General features: G+C 45.6%; 3 protein-coding genes across 3 annotated transcripts; 2 read left to right on the top strand and 1 right to left on the bottom strand.

Moving 5' to 3' along the window:
• Window positions 1-855: 855 nt before the first annotated feature.
• Window positions 856-6,261, top strand: LOC127333836 (CST complex subunit TEN1). The gene is made up of 4 exons (XM_051360273.2): window positions 856-965; window positions 5,407-5,523; window positions 5,639-5,792; window positions 5,877-6,261. The coding sequence occupies exons 2-4, from the start codon at window positions 5,420-5,422 to the stop codon at window positions 5,994-5,996; spliced, it is 378 nt and encodes a 125-aa protein (XP_051216233.1). The 5' UTR covers window positions 856-965; window positions 5,407-5,419; the 3' UTR covers window positions 5,997-6,261.
• On the top strand, window positions 999-2,051 carry LOC127333835 (uncharacterized). The gene has a single exon (XM_051360270.2). The coding sequence runs from the start codon at window positions 1,233-1,235 to the stop codon at window positions 1,836-1,838; it is 606 nt and encodes a 201-aa protein (XP_051216230.1). The 5' UTR covers window positions 999-1,232; the 3' UTR covers window positions 1,839-2,051.
• A 483-nt stretch (window positions 6,262-6,744) lies between the features above and the next one.
• LOC127333834 (fasciclin-like arabinogalactan protein 16) lies at window positions 6,745-9,863 on the bottom strand. Its single transcript, XM_051360269.1, has 2 exons — window positions 8,360-9,863; window positions 6,745-7,150 (listed from the first exon to the last, which is right to left on the bottom strand). Exons 1-2 carry the CDS (start codon window positions 9,750-9,752, stop codon window positions 7,074-7,076), a joined length of 1,470 nt encoding a protein of 489 aa, XP_051216229.1. The 5' UTR covers window positions 9,753-9,863; the 3' UTR covers window positions 6,745-7,073.
• Window positions 9,864-16,156: the final 6,293 nt, after the last annotated feature.

The following is a 16,156-nucleotide window of genomic DNA, read 5'->3' as shown; positions in this document are numbered from 1 at the left end:
TCTGTCAAGAACTCAAGGTGCTACTAAAATGGTCTTATGTGCATATCTGCAGTTAAATTAGGTTTTAAACCAAAACCTAACTGAAATTTAGGGTTAACTAAATTCTCCGTTTTCTAGTTCTAAGTCACTTTGGCGTCTCATTAAAGGCGAAAGATTTTTCAGTGGAAGACGATGTTTCCGTCGACAGCGAGGCGTCTGTGGTGACTTCGTCAATCTCAAGACCCGTCGGATGAAATTTCTTGGATGCAGTCTCTCGGAGGTGCTCATATGGGTAGGGTGTGTGTGTGCGTGCATTCATAGGGGTGAGTGTATATACGTATATGTGAGCGTCTACGTCTGTATTCTCAAAAAAAAAGTTTTATGTCCTAATTTCGTTTTTTTTTTGGAGAAAAGTCCTAATTTCAGTTTCGAGTATTAAATACTACGTTCAATACAAGGCTTAAGGCTTTTTTTTTGGAAAAATCAAAGCAAGTAAAGTTTGATTTTTTTTAGAATAATCTATCAATAAATATGATATTTTGTAGATAGCACATTAAAATATATTTCATTATCTATCTAATAATATTAATTTTGTATTTGACATGTTAATGATTTTTTCTAAAAAATTAGTCAAGCTTAACATAGTTTGACTTTCTGAAAAAAATATTGGTATTAATCCTTGGGATGGAGGTAGTATTCAATAACCATATTATCTCTTTCCTGAGTGAAATGAAAACAAATTCTTTTGTTCAGACCGAACGCCCCCCTACCCATATGGGCCACCTGAGCAAGTTTGTTTATGGGCATCCAGGCATCCGAGCCCGTCATATTTGGGCCTGAGTGCTGAGTAAGTTATTCTCTTCCGGGTATGGCCCATTTGACAAAGCGCGTGCGTGTGCAGTGCGCTCCTCGTCCTGCCACGGCTTCCTGGAGCACGGCGGTCACCATCGCCTGGCCTCGCCGTCGCCGGCCACCACCACAGACAGGTACTGACACTTGCCCTCACAGATTTCATACTTATCCCCCGTACTCTCTGTTCTATTTTGTCAGATCCCGCCCTAGATGCTTCTGGGCCTTAGATAGATTGCGAGGTTCTTGGCTTCTTGCTAAATTAGGGATAAGATCCCACTGTTTTCTTTGTGCTGGTTAATTGGAGCCAAAAAGCCATTTGCGGGTTGAGGGGGAGCGAGCCAAGGAACCGGCAGAGCAGCAACTAGGGTTGTTAATTTGTTTAGGTAGGAGGGGGCGTGGCCATGGCCGGGGAACGATCTGTTCCGCCGGCAGCGGCGAGGGTGGTGGTGGCGATGAAGGGCCACCCTGGCTCCGGAAAGTCCACGGCGGCGCTCGCCATCGCCTCCGCGCTCCGGTGCCCGCTCCTGGACAAGGACGACGTGCGGGACTGCACCCTGCACCTGGAGGGCGCCGCCGGCGGCAGCGGCATGCTCAACGAGCTCTCCTACGCCGTGCTGTGGAGGTTGGCCGAGAGGCAGCTCCAGCTCGGCTTGTCTGTCGTCCTCGACTCCCCGCTTTCACGTCGTGCGCATCTCGACATGCTGGCCCGCCTGCCCGCCACACTTGTTGTCGTCGTGGAATGCCGACCGGGCGACGAAGGTGTGTGGCGCCGCAGGCTGGAGGAGCGTGGGGGTGCTTTGGCCAATGGTGGTGGTGATGGGTGGCATAAGCCAAAGACCTGGGCCGAGCTGGAAAGTCTTGTTGAGGGTTACCAAGGTTGCACAGACTATGAAATTGGGGATGTTCCGAGGATCGTCGTAGATACAACAGACCCGGCGTTCGGTGCAGAGGAAATTGCTGCCAGGGTTGTGGACTTTATTAGGTCTCTTCTACCCCGTGCATATTAGGTATGCTGTTAACTGTTGCAACTGTATTGGTGAAGATAAGGTTCATGTGAGAATCAAGTCAAGTTTTACATAAGGATTTCATGTCTGAATGTTGAAATGATGTACGTACTGTATAGGTTTGGATGTACATATGATTTCCTTTTTCATTTGTCCCTCCTCCATCTTTTCTTTTGAACCTCTGATGGTAATATTCGCCCTCTGTTTATGGTTGTAGCTCAAAGGTGCCCCGAAATGATCCACCTATGTATGTTACTGATTTTGAAGCGCTTTTTGGCTTCCTCCAGTGAAATGGCATCTCCATAAAGGAGATTACAGTGCTAGATCAGTACACAACAATTTCCCCATTGTAATACCTGCTTTATCTCATCATTTTTTTATTCTAACATGATTCCTGTAGAGGACTCCATAATGCATTGCTAGGAATTAGGAATCTTTGTGGAAATTGTTAACCTGTTATTGTCAATCAGGGTTTGCTCCTGTTTATATCAATCCATCTTTGTGTATCTGCTGAAAGTAAAAAAAAAAAAATTCATATGTAAGCGTACAGTCATAACGTTTCAGTGGCTGTTTCACAACAAAAGTTGATGACAAAAGAATATCCAAAAAAAAAAATTAATTTCACCGGATTCTGAATGCGTAACAATTTGCGTTCTTCTCGGGTTCTTGATGGACATAAGACGTTAGCAGCTTTTAACTTTAATGTTTGGTACCGTTGTCAAGTTGCATAAGGCTGACAAGAACTTGTTTGCTACAGCACTATGCATTTTTATTGTAACACGATTCTGTAGAGGCCTCCATAATGCATTACCAGCAATCAGGGATCTTTGAGGAAATTGTTAACTTGTTATAGTCAATCAGGGTTTGCTCTTGTTGGTATCATTCCATCTATGGTTGTGCTGGAAATTAAAAAAAAATCATCTGTAGACATACAGTCGTAACATTTAAGGGGCTGTTTTAGAAACCGAAGTTGACGACAAGCGACTACAACAACAACAACCAAGCCTTTCAGTCCCAAACAAGTTGGGGTAGGCTAGAGTTGAAACCCATAAGATCTCGAAGCCAAGTCATGGTTCCGGAACGTGGATAGCTAACTTCCACGCACCCCTGTCCATGGCTAAATCTTTGTCGATATTCCAAACCTTCAGGTCTCTCTTAACGGACTCCTCCCATGTCAAGTTTGGTCTACCACGACCCCTCTTAACATTCTCGGCACGCTTTAGCCGTCCGCTATGCACTGGCGCTTCCGGGGGCCTCCGTTGGATATGTCCAAACCATTTGAGACGATGTTGGACCAGCTTCTCTTCAATCGGTGCTACCCCAACTCTCTCCCGTATATCGTCATTCCGTACCCGATCCTTTCTTTTGTGGTCACATATCCATCTCAACATGCGCATCTCTGCTACACTTAACTGTTGGATATGTCGTCTCTTCGTTGGCCAACACTCCGCGCCATACAACATCGCAGGTCAGATAGCTGTCCTATAAAACCTGCCTTTTAGTTTTTGTGGCACTCTCTTGTCACAGAGTACGCTAGAAGCTTGGCGCCACTTCATCCAACCAGCCTTGATTCGGTGGCCCACATCTTCATCGATATCGCCATCCTTCTGCAACATGGACCCCAAATATCGAAAAGTGGCTCTCTCCGGTACCACCTGCCCACCAAGGCTAACCTCTCCCTCCTCGTGCCTAGTAGAACTGAAACTGCACCTCATGTATTCAGTTTTAGTTCTACTAAGCCTAAAACCTTTCGATTCTAGAGTTCGCCTCCACAACTCTAACTTTCTATTAACCCCCGTTCGGCTATCATCGACTAGCACCACATCATCCGCAAAGAGCATACACCATGGGATATCTCCTTGTATATCCCTTGTGACCTCATCCATCACCAAATCAAAAAGATAAGGGCTCAAAGACGACAAGCGACTATCTACAAAAAAAATTAGTTGTTCACAGATCAGATGTTCAGATTCTGATTGTGTAACATACTGCTTTCTGCTTCTGGGGTTCACGATGGGCATAGACGTTAGCAGCTTTCAATTTTCAGTGTCGTACCATTATCAGATTGCATAAGTCTGCCTAGAACTTGTTTGCTAACGTCTTATGCCCATAAAAGTATTTCTTTTGTTTTCCTCCTGTGCAATGACTTCTCCATAAGTGAGATTACAATGCCAGATCAGTACACTGTACACAATATATTTTTCCATAGTGATAGCTGTTTTATCTCATCAATGTTTATTCTAACCTGATTCCTGTAGAGGACTCCATTATGTATTTCTAGGAATTAGGAATCTTTGTGAAAACTGTTAGCCTATTATTGCCAACCAGGGCTTGCTGATGTTGATATCACTTCATCTTTGTGTTCATGCTGGAAGTAAAAGAATGATCATAATATGTACACTTACAGTCATAACACTTCAGTGGCTATTTTAGAAACCAAAGTTGATGTCAAAAGGATAACTACATTTTTTTTACTTCATTTCATCACAGCTCAGATGCTCGGATTTTGAATGCGTAACACACTGTTTTCTTCTTGTGGGGTTTGCGATGGACATGAGACCTTAGCACCCTTTACTTTTCATGTTTGGTACGATGGCCAAAATTGATACATCTGTGAAGGACTTGTTTGCAACAGCACCATGTACTTTATCCTATGATAAAAATCCTAGTCATATCAAATAAGCTATACTTCAGTTTTCCTTCCAAAAAGATAACCAGATCATGTTATTTTAGCGATTCCGGACTTGTTTGATTTACACAAAAGGCCATACTATTTATTTTTACTTCATTCCGTCACAGCTTAGATGCTGAGATTCTGAATGTGTAACATACTGCTTTCTTCTTCTGGGGTTTGTGATGGACATGAGACCTTAGCACCCTTTACTTTTCGTGTTTGGTACGATTGTCAAAATTGATATATCTGTCAAGAACTTGTTTGCAACAGCACCATGTACTTTTTCATTTGATAAAAATCCTAGTCATATCAAATAAGCTATACTTCAGCTTTTCTTCAAAAAAGATAACCAGATCATGTTATTTTAGCAATTTTGGACTTGTTTGATTTACTGAAAGGCCATACTATTTATTTGTACCTCAAAAGTGTTTTATTTTGTTTTTCCATCACAAAGGAATTGTTTATTTAGAGAACTTAAGTATGCATTATTGCTGTCTACATTCATCTGGATACAACGTGGATCATTAGCTTAACCATTCTATCAAGCGCTAGTGTAATTAAGGTCTGTTAGAGTTCTAGGATGTGTAATGTGGACAGGTAAGACCATAAGAAACCAGGCAAACAAATTAATGCGGGCAATGCTTTTGTGAATACCTAGCCCCAAACTATGCATTCCAGTAGTAAGTTCATCAGAAATCAAGCAAACAAATTGATGTGGGCAATGCTTCTGTGAATAAGTAGCCCCAAGTATGCATTCCAGCCCAAGCAAACTATCAGTCCAGTGCCGTGTTGTTGGTTCGGTGTACTATCTTGTAATGTTGAAACTGTATTAGTGCATTTCTTGTTTGTGGAGATCCGACAGAGACCAGAAATAACTTGTTTATTGTGTTTTATCAGTTCTGGGTCCTAGATGGCATCTTCTACTCTAAAACCAGGTGTGCCTGTTACTTTGCAAGAGCTAGAGCCATCCTCAGAGATGTTCAAGCAAGGGGCATCCCTCCGAGTAACAGGAATGTATGTGCAGTGCTACTTTTTTTGAAGCCACCCAGCGAAGCTGGTGCTTCTTTTGACTTCTGAACATTATTACAAGTTCAAACTCTGCTAACATTCTTTCCTTGCAATTATTTAGCCTCCATTCATATGATGTCGACTCTGCGGTTGCCGTTATTCAAGATGGCAGCGCGAAGCTCAAGGTCGACACTCAACACCTGAGAGACATCAGTTTCCGCTGTAGTTCGACATACCAGTTCATCGGCGAACTCCTTATCCAGCCAAACAGCGATGTAGTTATTTCTCCTTGTCCAGCTTTTCTCAATCAATCTGTCTTGTACCATTGGAATGATGCTATATCATTTTACCTCGAACAGGCAATTCTACAAGCACGAGTGGGCAGGAATGTTGACGGTCTCGACCTGAACCTTTACCAGCAGTCTTTGATCATCCGACGGCAACATGAGGCCAAACTACTGAGCTCCAGGAGGGCATGATGATCCAAAGCTGTGTAACCAGGCTGACCACCTTAGCTCAGTTCTTGAAGTGTGTAGCACATGAGAGCAGGATCACCTAACACGTGCTGCTGTGCTTCAGTTCGGTAGATCATTAGTGCAAACCTACAAAATAGTAGTACTGTACTAGTAGTTGTTAACTGAATCCCTGAGCACGGGTTATTCCTCTAGACCACCTCATTATCAAGGCTTTTAAGCTCTGCAGCCTATGAGCTCATATTATTTGAGGGTCCACATATCAATTTCAGATTGTTCCGTGGGCTGGCATTCTCTTGCAGCAGAGGTGATCACAGATCGAGTGACATCCTATTATTGTGAACAGGTAGGAACCTGACAGTCTGTGTATCGAGGAAAACTGCATGGATAGATGGATCCGAATATGCCAGGCCTACCTACCTTTTAACTTTTCAATCTATTTAGTTATGCTGCTTCAAACTACAGCTGGAGCTTTGGCATGATCATTGCGGAGCAATTGTTTTTATGTGATTTTTGTCGGCAGTCTTTGTAGTATGATGTAGTATAATATAGATAACACTGTTTTGTCGGTTGGGCATGTTTAACACGATGGTTTGTGTGTCTTTCCACCCCTTGCACATGGAAGATTGATCGTATTCTCTTAAATATTCCATGATGATTGATTATAATGCAAGTTCCTACCAGGTGCTAATACAATTTGTTCTATATATCAAGGGTAGGATCAAACAGGCACAGGGAGAGGCAGAATTATTGATTGGTCCATGAACGCTACCCATTTTGGGGGAATTCCTCTTTATCAAAAACCATGTAACATCATAAACAACAAACGAAAGAACCAAAAAGAAGAAGAAAAAAATATTTTTCTATACATCGATGTTGACCTCCAGTATAAACAAATTTGCATCCACATTTTCCTCTACTAGTTTCGTGACGGCCCAACAACCAGCAGCTCTGCGGTCTTCCTCCTCGTGGCTCAACTCCACGCATGATATTTGGTTTCTGTTCATCTATCACCCTCAGGAAGCGCAGGAGCAGGTATACATACATATGCGTCCACCCGCTATTGCCATCATCAGCCCTCGTCTAGTACTCGCAGCTGGTGAAGCGTGATCGGCGAACGAAGACGCCCATCATCTGGCACGCCCCTTCCAACAACCTCCCTGAAAATCAAAGAGAAGAAAAGATGGTCAGACAATGAGCATCACAAACTTGTGTATAAACAGTGGCACCAGGCAGATACCAACAGTATTAAAAAAAAGGCTAATGAGGTGCATAGTTGTGTCTATGACTTCCAGTCGTTGGTGCTAATCGGTGGTGTGTACCCTTCTCGCGTGTGTACAGGTGACTTGTCACACATCAGCATTGGATGCCCAATGATCCCGTGCTGGTTGGAGACAAGGAGTGAGCACCAAACATACTCCTCCCATCTCTATGTCATGCTACATTGCTACCTTTTGTTTTATGCCTTGCTTCCCTTCTTCCCTAAAATTGTTTTGTCCGAAATGTTGCAAACATTCCAGATTTCCAGATGGTTATATAACTAGCTACATGGCTCGCTTCAGCCTCCAGCAGAAAATAAAATACTCCCTCACTCCGTCCTAAAAGAGGAATTTGCATATTTGTCTGTCTAAATTTAGAGAAATATGAGATTATTTTTTGTTGAGACAGACACCGACAACCTCAAGGCGGGGCAGAGCAAAAAATATTGCACGACCACTGATGAGGAGGGCCCGCAAGCCAGCCAGTACGGACAGCTGTAGTGGCAGCGATGATCTCCTCGGTGCGCGGGCCACAGGATTGATCCCGTGGGACTGACAGCATGGGGCCAGCTAGCTCAGCTATGCTCCCATGTCCCATCACTACCACTTGAGGTTGAGCCGTCGATGTCAATGCACAGCTCAGAGCTCGCTGTCTCCCCGTACAAAGCGGTGCGCGCACCCACACGCACGCGGTTTCTTCAACCTCCCGACGCACCGTTTTCACCGAATCGAATGACGTGCTTCAGTAAAATTTTCATTCATCAGCATCTAGTACTACGCCGTTCTCTTCGGTACCAAGTCACGGCTCTTAACTTCACCACTAAATGCCGCCGGGACCACCGGAAGCTTTTGTCTTTCTGTCCCACTAGTGGCTCGACGTGGAACTCTACGGGTTAATTAACGCCACAGATTGTGCTGCTCTTTGCTTGCATTGCCGGCAATGGCGAATGCGACTAGCAGGACGAGCAGCCCGCGATGGCGACCCGCCACCGACACACCCGCTCAACTCTACTCTACATTTATTACCGGGTTGATTTATGATACCATAGTATCTTAAGCTAACTAATTAAGTAGTGTGAATAACGCGAGCAGAGGTTAGTGTGTACTGACCTCGTCGGAGCTTGGACTTGGCGGTGCCGGTGACGGCGGGGGCCCTCCTAGCGGGCGCGGCTTCGACAGCGCCGCCGGTCTTGGCGGTGTCGTCGACAGGCGGGAAGAGCACGGCGTCGATGCCCTGCACGGAGATCCTGCCGTCGGTGTAGATGTCCGGGTCGAAGAGGTAGGCGGAGCCCTCGCCGTGGCCGAACTTGACGGAGCCGTCGGCCTCCCTGGCGGTGACCTTCTGCGGCAGCCTCAACGTGTCGTACCTGACAGTCCCGAACCTCCTCACCGCGTTGTACATGCTCTCCTCCGTCTGGTACTCGGGCACCATGTGGTAGTAGAGGATGTTCTCTGGCGACCCTGGCTCGCTGAGCTGGTCGGTGGTGAGCCGCGCCATGGCCTCGTCGTTGGGCGCCAGCACCGTGAGCACGTACCCCTCGGACACCAGCCGCCCCATCTCGGTGGCCAGCGAGGTGAGGTTCACCAGGATGTCGGCCAGCTCGTTGTACCCGCCGTAGAGGACGAGGGTCTGGATGAAGTCCTTCACCTGGCTGTGCCCGTCGAAGTGGGCCTTCCCGGAGTTGGGCCCGGGCGCGGGCGCCGGCGCGATGGAGGGCCCGGGCGCCATGGCGTCCCACACGGGCAGCACGGGCGGCGCGCCGAGGGGCACGGGCGGGGCGGGCTTCTTCAGCCGGTGCGTCCTCGGGTCCACCTCGGGCGCCCCCGTGGGGAGCACCGCCGAGATCGCCGCCAGGCTGCGCCGCCGGTTGAAGTCCTCCTGCACGGACCGTGGGACCAGGAGCCGCTCGATGCCGTGGATCACGCCGTCGGGCCGCACCACCGCGTCGGGTTTTGTCACCGCCGCCGCGCCGACGAGCATGCTGTTTTCAGCGTCGGCGGAGAGCTCGAGGTGCTCGCCGGAGAGCGTCATCCGCGCGGTGGAGGCGGCGCCGGCGGCGGGCCAGGCGCCCGAGGCGGAGTGGAGGCGGGAGGGGAGGACGTGGAAGAGGAGGAGGCGCTGGAGGGAGCGCAGGTTGCGGGGCTCGAGGAGGAAGGCGCGGAACTCCGGGTCCAGGTCCTGCTCCAGGGCCTGGTTTCTCGGGGCGAAGATGGTGACGTTGCCACGGCCCACGGCGTCCTCCAGGGACTGCAGCAGCAGCGCCTTCTCCACCAGCTCCGCCAGCTCCGTGTAGTGCGAGTCCAGCAGCGCCACCAGCACGGAGTTGGAGTTCACCCCCACCGTGGAGCTGTTGCTGCTGCTGCCGGCGCCACCCGCCGCCGACTGGGAGGAGGGCAATGCGGGCTGCTTCTGCTGCTGCTGCTGCTGCTCCGGCACCACATCCGCGGTGGCCGCGGAGAGAACCAGGAAGAGGAGGACAGCGCCGTAGAGCGGCGCGCCCATGGCGGCGGGTTCTGGCAGCTGGCTCGGGATTAGGTGCGGTCGGTGCTGCGTTTGCGGTGGTGGGAGATGGAGAAGGAACAGAGGGAGTGAGAAGTGGAGGTGGGGTTTACTGCTTGCTACTTGAGGAGAGAGAGAGTAGAGCTGGGTGGTTGTTTATAAGTGAAGGGAACGCGTGGTGGGTGGCAGGCTGGCAGGTGGGTCCGACCGGGAAGTGTCGGTGTGCGGCGCTTCACGGTGTGCAGCGACGGGGATGTTTCGCTACCCGTGAGTTGAAGACGTGTATTTCGTTTCCAGTTTTTAAATTTTTTGTTTGCCTTTTGTATTTGCTAGCGTGAAGGAACTTTTGGCCTCTCTTTATATCGGGTGGTTGCGTTTGCGTGGCCTTTGGCCTTTGACTTTGCTTTTGGCTTACTCGCGCTGTTTGTTGAGCTCTATTGGCATCTCGCCTTGCCGTTCCCTGCACTGCACACCCTGTAGCTTTCGTGCACCATCACCAAAGCCCAAAGGAGGTGGTGAAAAGCTGGACATGTCCTTGTTACTTTTTGCATTTCTCGTCTACGACCTGCTTTCTAGAGAACAAAAATGGTACAAAAGACTAATAACACAAAATCTGTATTTTGCATATGCCTACATATTCTTCACATCATTTGTTGATCTCCACAAAAATAGCCAGCATTTATTATTGTCATTGGAAAATTACAATATGTTCTTGGAAAAACCAAGAAAAATACTCCATCTGTCCTATGAAAGTTGTCGAAGATTTATCTAAATTCGAATGTACCTAACACTAAATAGCACCTAGATACATCTAAAATTTAACAAATCTCAGACAAGTTTCATTAGACGGAGGGAGTACAAAAAATTACTAAATAGTATACTATAGTACATAAACAATTTTTATCATGCCACAAATAATATTGGAAAAATCATGACAAGTACAAACAATTACTAAATAATAATTAAAATCGATAAACAACTTTTCCAGTCAATAAATAATATCTAAAAAATTACTGAGCAATATAGTACAATCCAAGAATAATTTTTGCAGTCCGTAATATTGGAAAAATCATGAAAAATACAAAATGGACTGAATATTATATTACAATCCATAAACATTTTTCTTGTTCATAAGTAATAATGGAAAAACATGGAAAATACAAACAGGGACCGAATAATTAAGGAAAATGCAAGAAAAAATCAGTGCAACTCATACCTTGTGCTTGTCACTCATTTCTGTGAATGGAAAAAAATGTTTGAAATGTTGACACCGTCCCTTGGAGTGGTTAGAAACCACTCCGCAGAATCGGTGCACTCAACCTCACATAAGCACATTGTAATGAAAAATATGTAGTCGATCAATTGTCACAACTGTTAATAATTACCTTTTGCACTTGGTTCTTATGTGGCAACCATCCACACAAATCAAGGGTATGCACCCTTCCAAGAAGCCCCTTTTGCATGCAAACTAGTCCAGTTTAGTTTAAACACATGATTGTCCATGCCAACATGAGGATTGAAACATGAAATTTTTTCTGCAATTGCTCTTCATATCCTAGCATCAAATTCAGTGAAGTGTTTTGTAATGCTGCATCATCCTCCAATTCAAATTCATTGGCATGCTCATTGTGATATAGTACCTCTTTGTTAATATTGTGAGTGGAAAAAAATCATCATCTCTATCTTCCAAATCATAGTCACTATCAGCAAAGCTGGAATCAGATTCACCATTGGTTGTCTTTGTATGGAGCCTGTATTACTTCGGTTAGGAAATTTTCTGCATGGTCTTCTTCTCATTTGCTTCCTTCTTCTACTGAACTGCTAGCTACACCTAAACCTAATGCCATCAATGCTAATCTAATTCCTTCACCTGCTGCAACATTCCTGGGTTTCTTCAGTACTCGATCATCCCTCAAATGTTTGTAGGAAATTTTTGTAACAAATTAGGAGAGACAATATTTTCTTCCCTGTTGTGGATTCAATAATGTCCACAAGGTCAGTGTCACATTTAATGCACTAAAATCCATCTAGTAGGTCTTTCCTTGTCTTCTGCCACTATACCTACAACATACCATCCATCTCGCATCTAAGATGCTTCAAGAAATCTTCAATCCAACACAGTGAAAAAGTTTCACATCTACAATTTTAAAAGAAATATGTAGTCCCATTGTCATAACTCATAAATCAAATTATCCCTTAAACCACGGAAAAATCCATGATGGTTCAACTGAATTGAAAACAAGTCTTTATTTTCCCATCATTATATACAAAAACATGTAGAAACTAAAGTTACAGTACTATACACAATCTACCTTATTCCACTAGCATTGATCATAACACTATACTTATTAACACTGGAAAATCAACACATTCAAGGTAGAAAATGAACACGGTAACCACATTCATAACAGAAGATTTAGTTACACTAGAAAACCAACATACTAGAAATGTTAATGATTTCAGTGTTGCATTTGCTGCACTATCCACACACATATGTAAATCAAAACAGTCACAAATTCAAAGTTCAGAGAAGAGTAGCATGGCACTGCAACTTTCAGATTCAGAGAAACATGGCACTACTAACTTGAGGGCAAACCACATTCTATGTGAAACATGATAATACGTCAACATCAAAGCCTTTTTCCCAAGAAAGTAAGGTGTCTTGTTTCTACTGTTCAGAAGTGTAGCTTTGAAATTGACTGAAAATCAATGCTGGTATAAGACAAAATGGAGGGAGATTCTTGCGTGCTACCAACATAAGCGACGGGGCATGAAAAAATATGCAACAAAATATGTGCCCCTTTGTGATTTGTAGAGCGGCTGTCCTAGTGGGGACTATCTTTTGGGTCACCAGAAATCCCATAGGCTTACATGCAATTTCCCTGAGCTACCTAGGTGCCAACGTGGCTGCCATGTGTACAATGCGTGCTACATGGGATTGATTTTGCACTAATTTGCAACTATTGGAACTAAAATACACCTAAATGATAATTATGTGGATGGTGTAATTAATTCTTTCATTTTTTGAGCTCTCTGAAAAGTTATTTCACTGTTTATAGAGTGGTACTCCCTCCGTCCAAAAAAATATGTATAGATATATCTAAATTTGGACTAATTTGTTATACTTATCAATTTTCAGAACGAGGGTGTATTAGAAATAATGGTATTCTTAATTCTACGGGCGGTGGGTATATGTTGGATCGATGTGCATTTGCGAACTGCCTAGTGCCAATCCTAGATGTTGACAGGCCAGCGGATCTTGCTACGCACAGCTTGGTTACATGTGTATGAATCTTTGGGCCACGCGGATTAGTCAAAGAATGGAGCCACATGACCGATCTCGGCGTCGGCGACCCATCTGTACATGATTAACACGCGAACCTGCTAAATGAAATTCTGTCATGAGACCCATATGATTAACAAACGAATATTTAGTTGGAGAGTTGGTCTCGTGCACCTGTGCTGGACCGCACAGTTTCTTTTACTATTCCCAAGTCCTAAACAGCGCACCAGCTGCATCATTAAGTACAAAGCTCTTACATATAACAATGTAGGTACCTTCGCAAGCAATCATGGCCGAGGAGCATGATCCAGGGAACGGAGCCACTCCGCTTCTTGGCCGCGGGAAGCTTTTTGTGTATTTGTATTTCGTAAGTGGAAATATTTTTAGGTTTACTAGTTTTATTTATACCTATGTCTAAATTCAGATATACCTACACACTAAAGAGTGTTTAGATATACTTTAGTGCATAGATACATTACATCTAAATCTAGGTGTCGTCTTGAGTTCCAATAAATAGTGGACTATTCAATTACGACGTCCATAGGTATCCACTATTATTGGACCTGATGTCTAGTTCATGTCCGTGTTGAATGAAGCCTAGTCCAATCAGGTCTAATGTATTTCAAGTCCAAAGTCCGTGGATTTTATAAATCTAGTTCCAGATTTAGGTGTTGGCAGGAGGTCGAGCGAGGCATGACGCTGGTGGAACCGTGGGGTTCGAGTCCACGGCGGGGCGATGGCGACTACAAATTCAGTGACCACAGTTGGAAGTTCCTGTGCGTGGAATTTAGGTTTGGGGAGTGGGTTTGGGACCTCTTTGTGGAGAGGGATGGATGATTTTTAGGTCTTCCAAAAAATAGGGATAAAGTTCAATAGGAACTCTACAAGACTCTGTTTTGACTCATTTTTGTATGGTGTGAGTGTGCGACGGTTTTAGGGGTTCGTGCTAATACAGGAATACTAGTGGACCTTTTATGAATTTTTGAGTACCGCTAGTAAAGGCCCACATTCAGAAAGATCACCTTGGTGAAGCGCGGGTGCTCTGGTGTTGGCATGTCCCACGATGGGTGTACTTCCAAATGTGAAGTACTTACATATTTCCGCAAGTGTAATTTTAAAATGTGCATCTAGGTGTGTAGTTTCAACGTAAAATGGAAGTACCATTACATGGACAATGGAGTACAAGTATAGACAAAACAAAGTACAAGTACATAGAAAAAGGAAGTACAAGTATCGATAAAAAAGGGGTATATGAACACATAAAAAGGAGTACAAGTACACAAAAGAAAGTACAAGTATACAGAAAATGGAGTACACGTACAATAAAAAATGGAGCATTGGTACTACAACGAAAACTACTTACGCCTGAACTCGGGGTAAAAGCATGCTAGTTTTGTAGTTACAAATAAATTTCATCAATATCTATAAATGTAGAATCTAATTTTGAAGATCTCGTCCTCGGGAGCTCAATGACGTGAGATCTGGCGAGATCAGGTTCTCGGCCTGTTGCTGATGTTCGTCGTTATCCACGACGGTGCTGGTGATGGGTTTGTAGCATAGAAAACAAAAACATTATATCGCCAAAAACCAAGAATCAGTCTACTAGATGAAAGAAAAGAGATAGATTAAAGTCTTACCCTTGAAGAACCAAAGTGGAAACGAGATCAGATCTCGTGGATAATGTAGTCGTACATTTGCCGATCTCAGTACTGTGATGAAGACCCATATGGAGCTGCAAGCGGGCAGCACATACGCACTCGAGAACACGTATGATGTTGATGAAGACGTCATCTTCCCGTTCCAGCAGGCAACAAAAGTGATAGATCCTCCCAGAAATTCCAGCAACATGGCGGAGTGGTGGTGGAGGAAAATTCCTGCAGGGATTTGTCAATCCTGCACAAGAGAAGAGGAGGGGAGAGACAACGGCTAGGGTTTAGGGGTAGAAGGGTGTGGCCGCCCCTTTTCCCTCACCTCTATTTATAGAGGGATGGTGTGGCTAGGATTGGCCCTTGCCCCCTTCCCTCTAGGGCCAACGCATTGGGGGGGGGGTGCAACTTGTGACATCCTGTCCCAGGGATCAGAAGGATTGATAGGATACTCATACCAACAAGTTGCAACTTCTTTTCGGAAGCTCATTCCCAAAGAACTTCGAGGTTAAGCGTGCTTGGCCCGGAGCAATTTGAGGATGAGTGACCGACCATGAATTACTTCCCGAGTGCGCAGAAAAGACATGTGTTGATTTGTGGGGCTAGTCTAGAGATCCTAGAGAGCTGTCAGGGTAACAGGCCCGACCAGGGGTTGGCCAGGGTGCTACATTTGGTATCAGATCCAACCTTCGCAGTTACACGGGCGTGTGCGGGTCAAGGATTCGGGCATGTGGCACATGGCTGGTGTGGCCTGGCGGGGCCAGGGCCGGCTCTGGCCCAGGGCAAGAAGTGCGACGGCCCGGGGCCCAACCAAAACTGGGGCCCATTTTTTCTGGCACAGTGTATATAGGAAAAGGTAGAAGAAAAAAAATTAGGCTCATCTAGCATGCACGCAGCCTAAATTGGGCCCATGTAAAGAGCTCGCCCTGGGGCCCTGCAAATCCTAGATCCGGCCCTGGGCGGGGCACACGGCATGACACATGTGCCGACACTAGATGCACAGATGTGTGCCAATAGGGGAAGTTCCTGTCTTGGGGCTGATCAGCGAGGGCATCGATCTTCTACGGGAGATGAGTGTGACATCATGGCCCAGGGCTCAATAGGATTGATAGGATACTCATACCAACAAGTTGCAACTTCTTTTCTATAAGTTCATTCCCAAAGAACTTTGATGTTAAGTGTGCTTGGCCTGGAGCGATTTGAGGATGGGTGACCAATCGGGAATTCCTTCCCGGGTGCGCACGAGTGATGACAAAGTGCGCAGAAAAGACAAGACACATGTTGGTTTGTGGGGACAATCTAGAGATCCTAGAGAGTTGCCAAGGGTAATAGGCTCGGCAGGGGGTGGTCATCGTGTTACACAACTCGCCCCCAAGTTGTATCCCCCTTTTAGGGATTTGATCTTATCCCTATGGGGTGGCTGGCTAGGCCTTGAGGGCTGGTGCGCCTAGCCCATTAGGGTTGGGCTGCACCCTTCA

This window comes from Lolium perenne, chromosome 2, assembly GCF_019359855.2.
Source record: "Lolium perenne isolate Kyuss_39 chromosome 2, Kyuss_2.0, whole genome shotgun sequence".
Lineage (NCBI taxonomy): Eukaryota > Viridiplantae > Streptophyta > Magnoliopsida > Poales > Poaceae > Lolium > Lolium perenne.
Note: the sequence above shows the minus strand (reverse complement) of the source record. Positions and strands in the feature narration are given on the sequence as shown.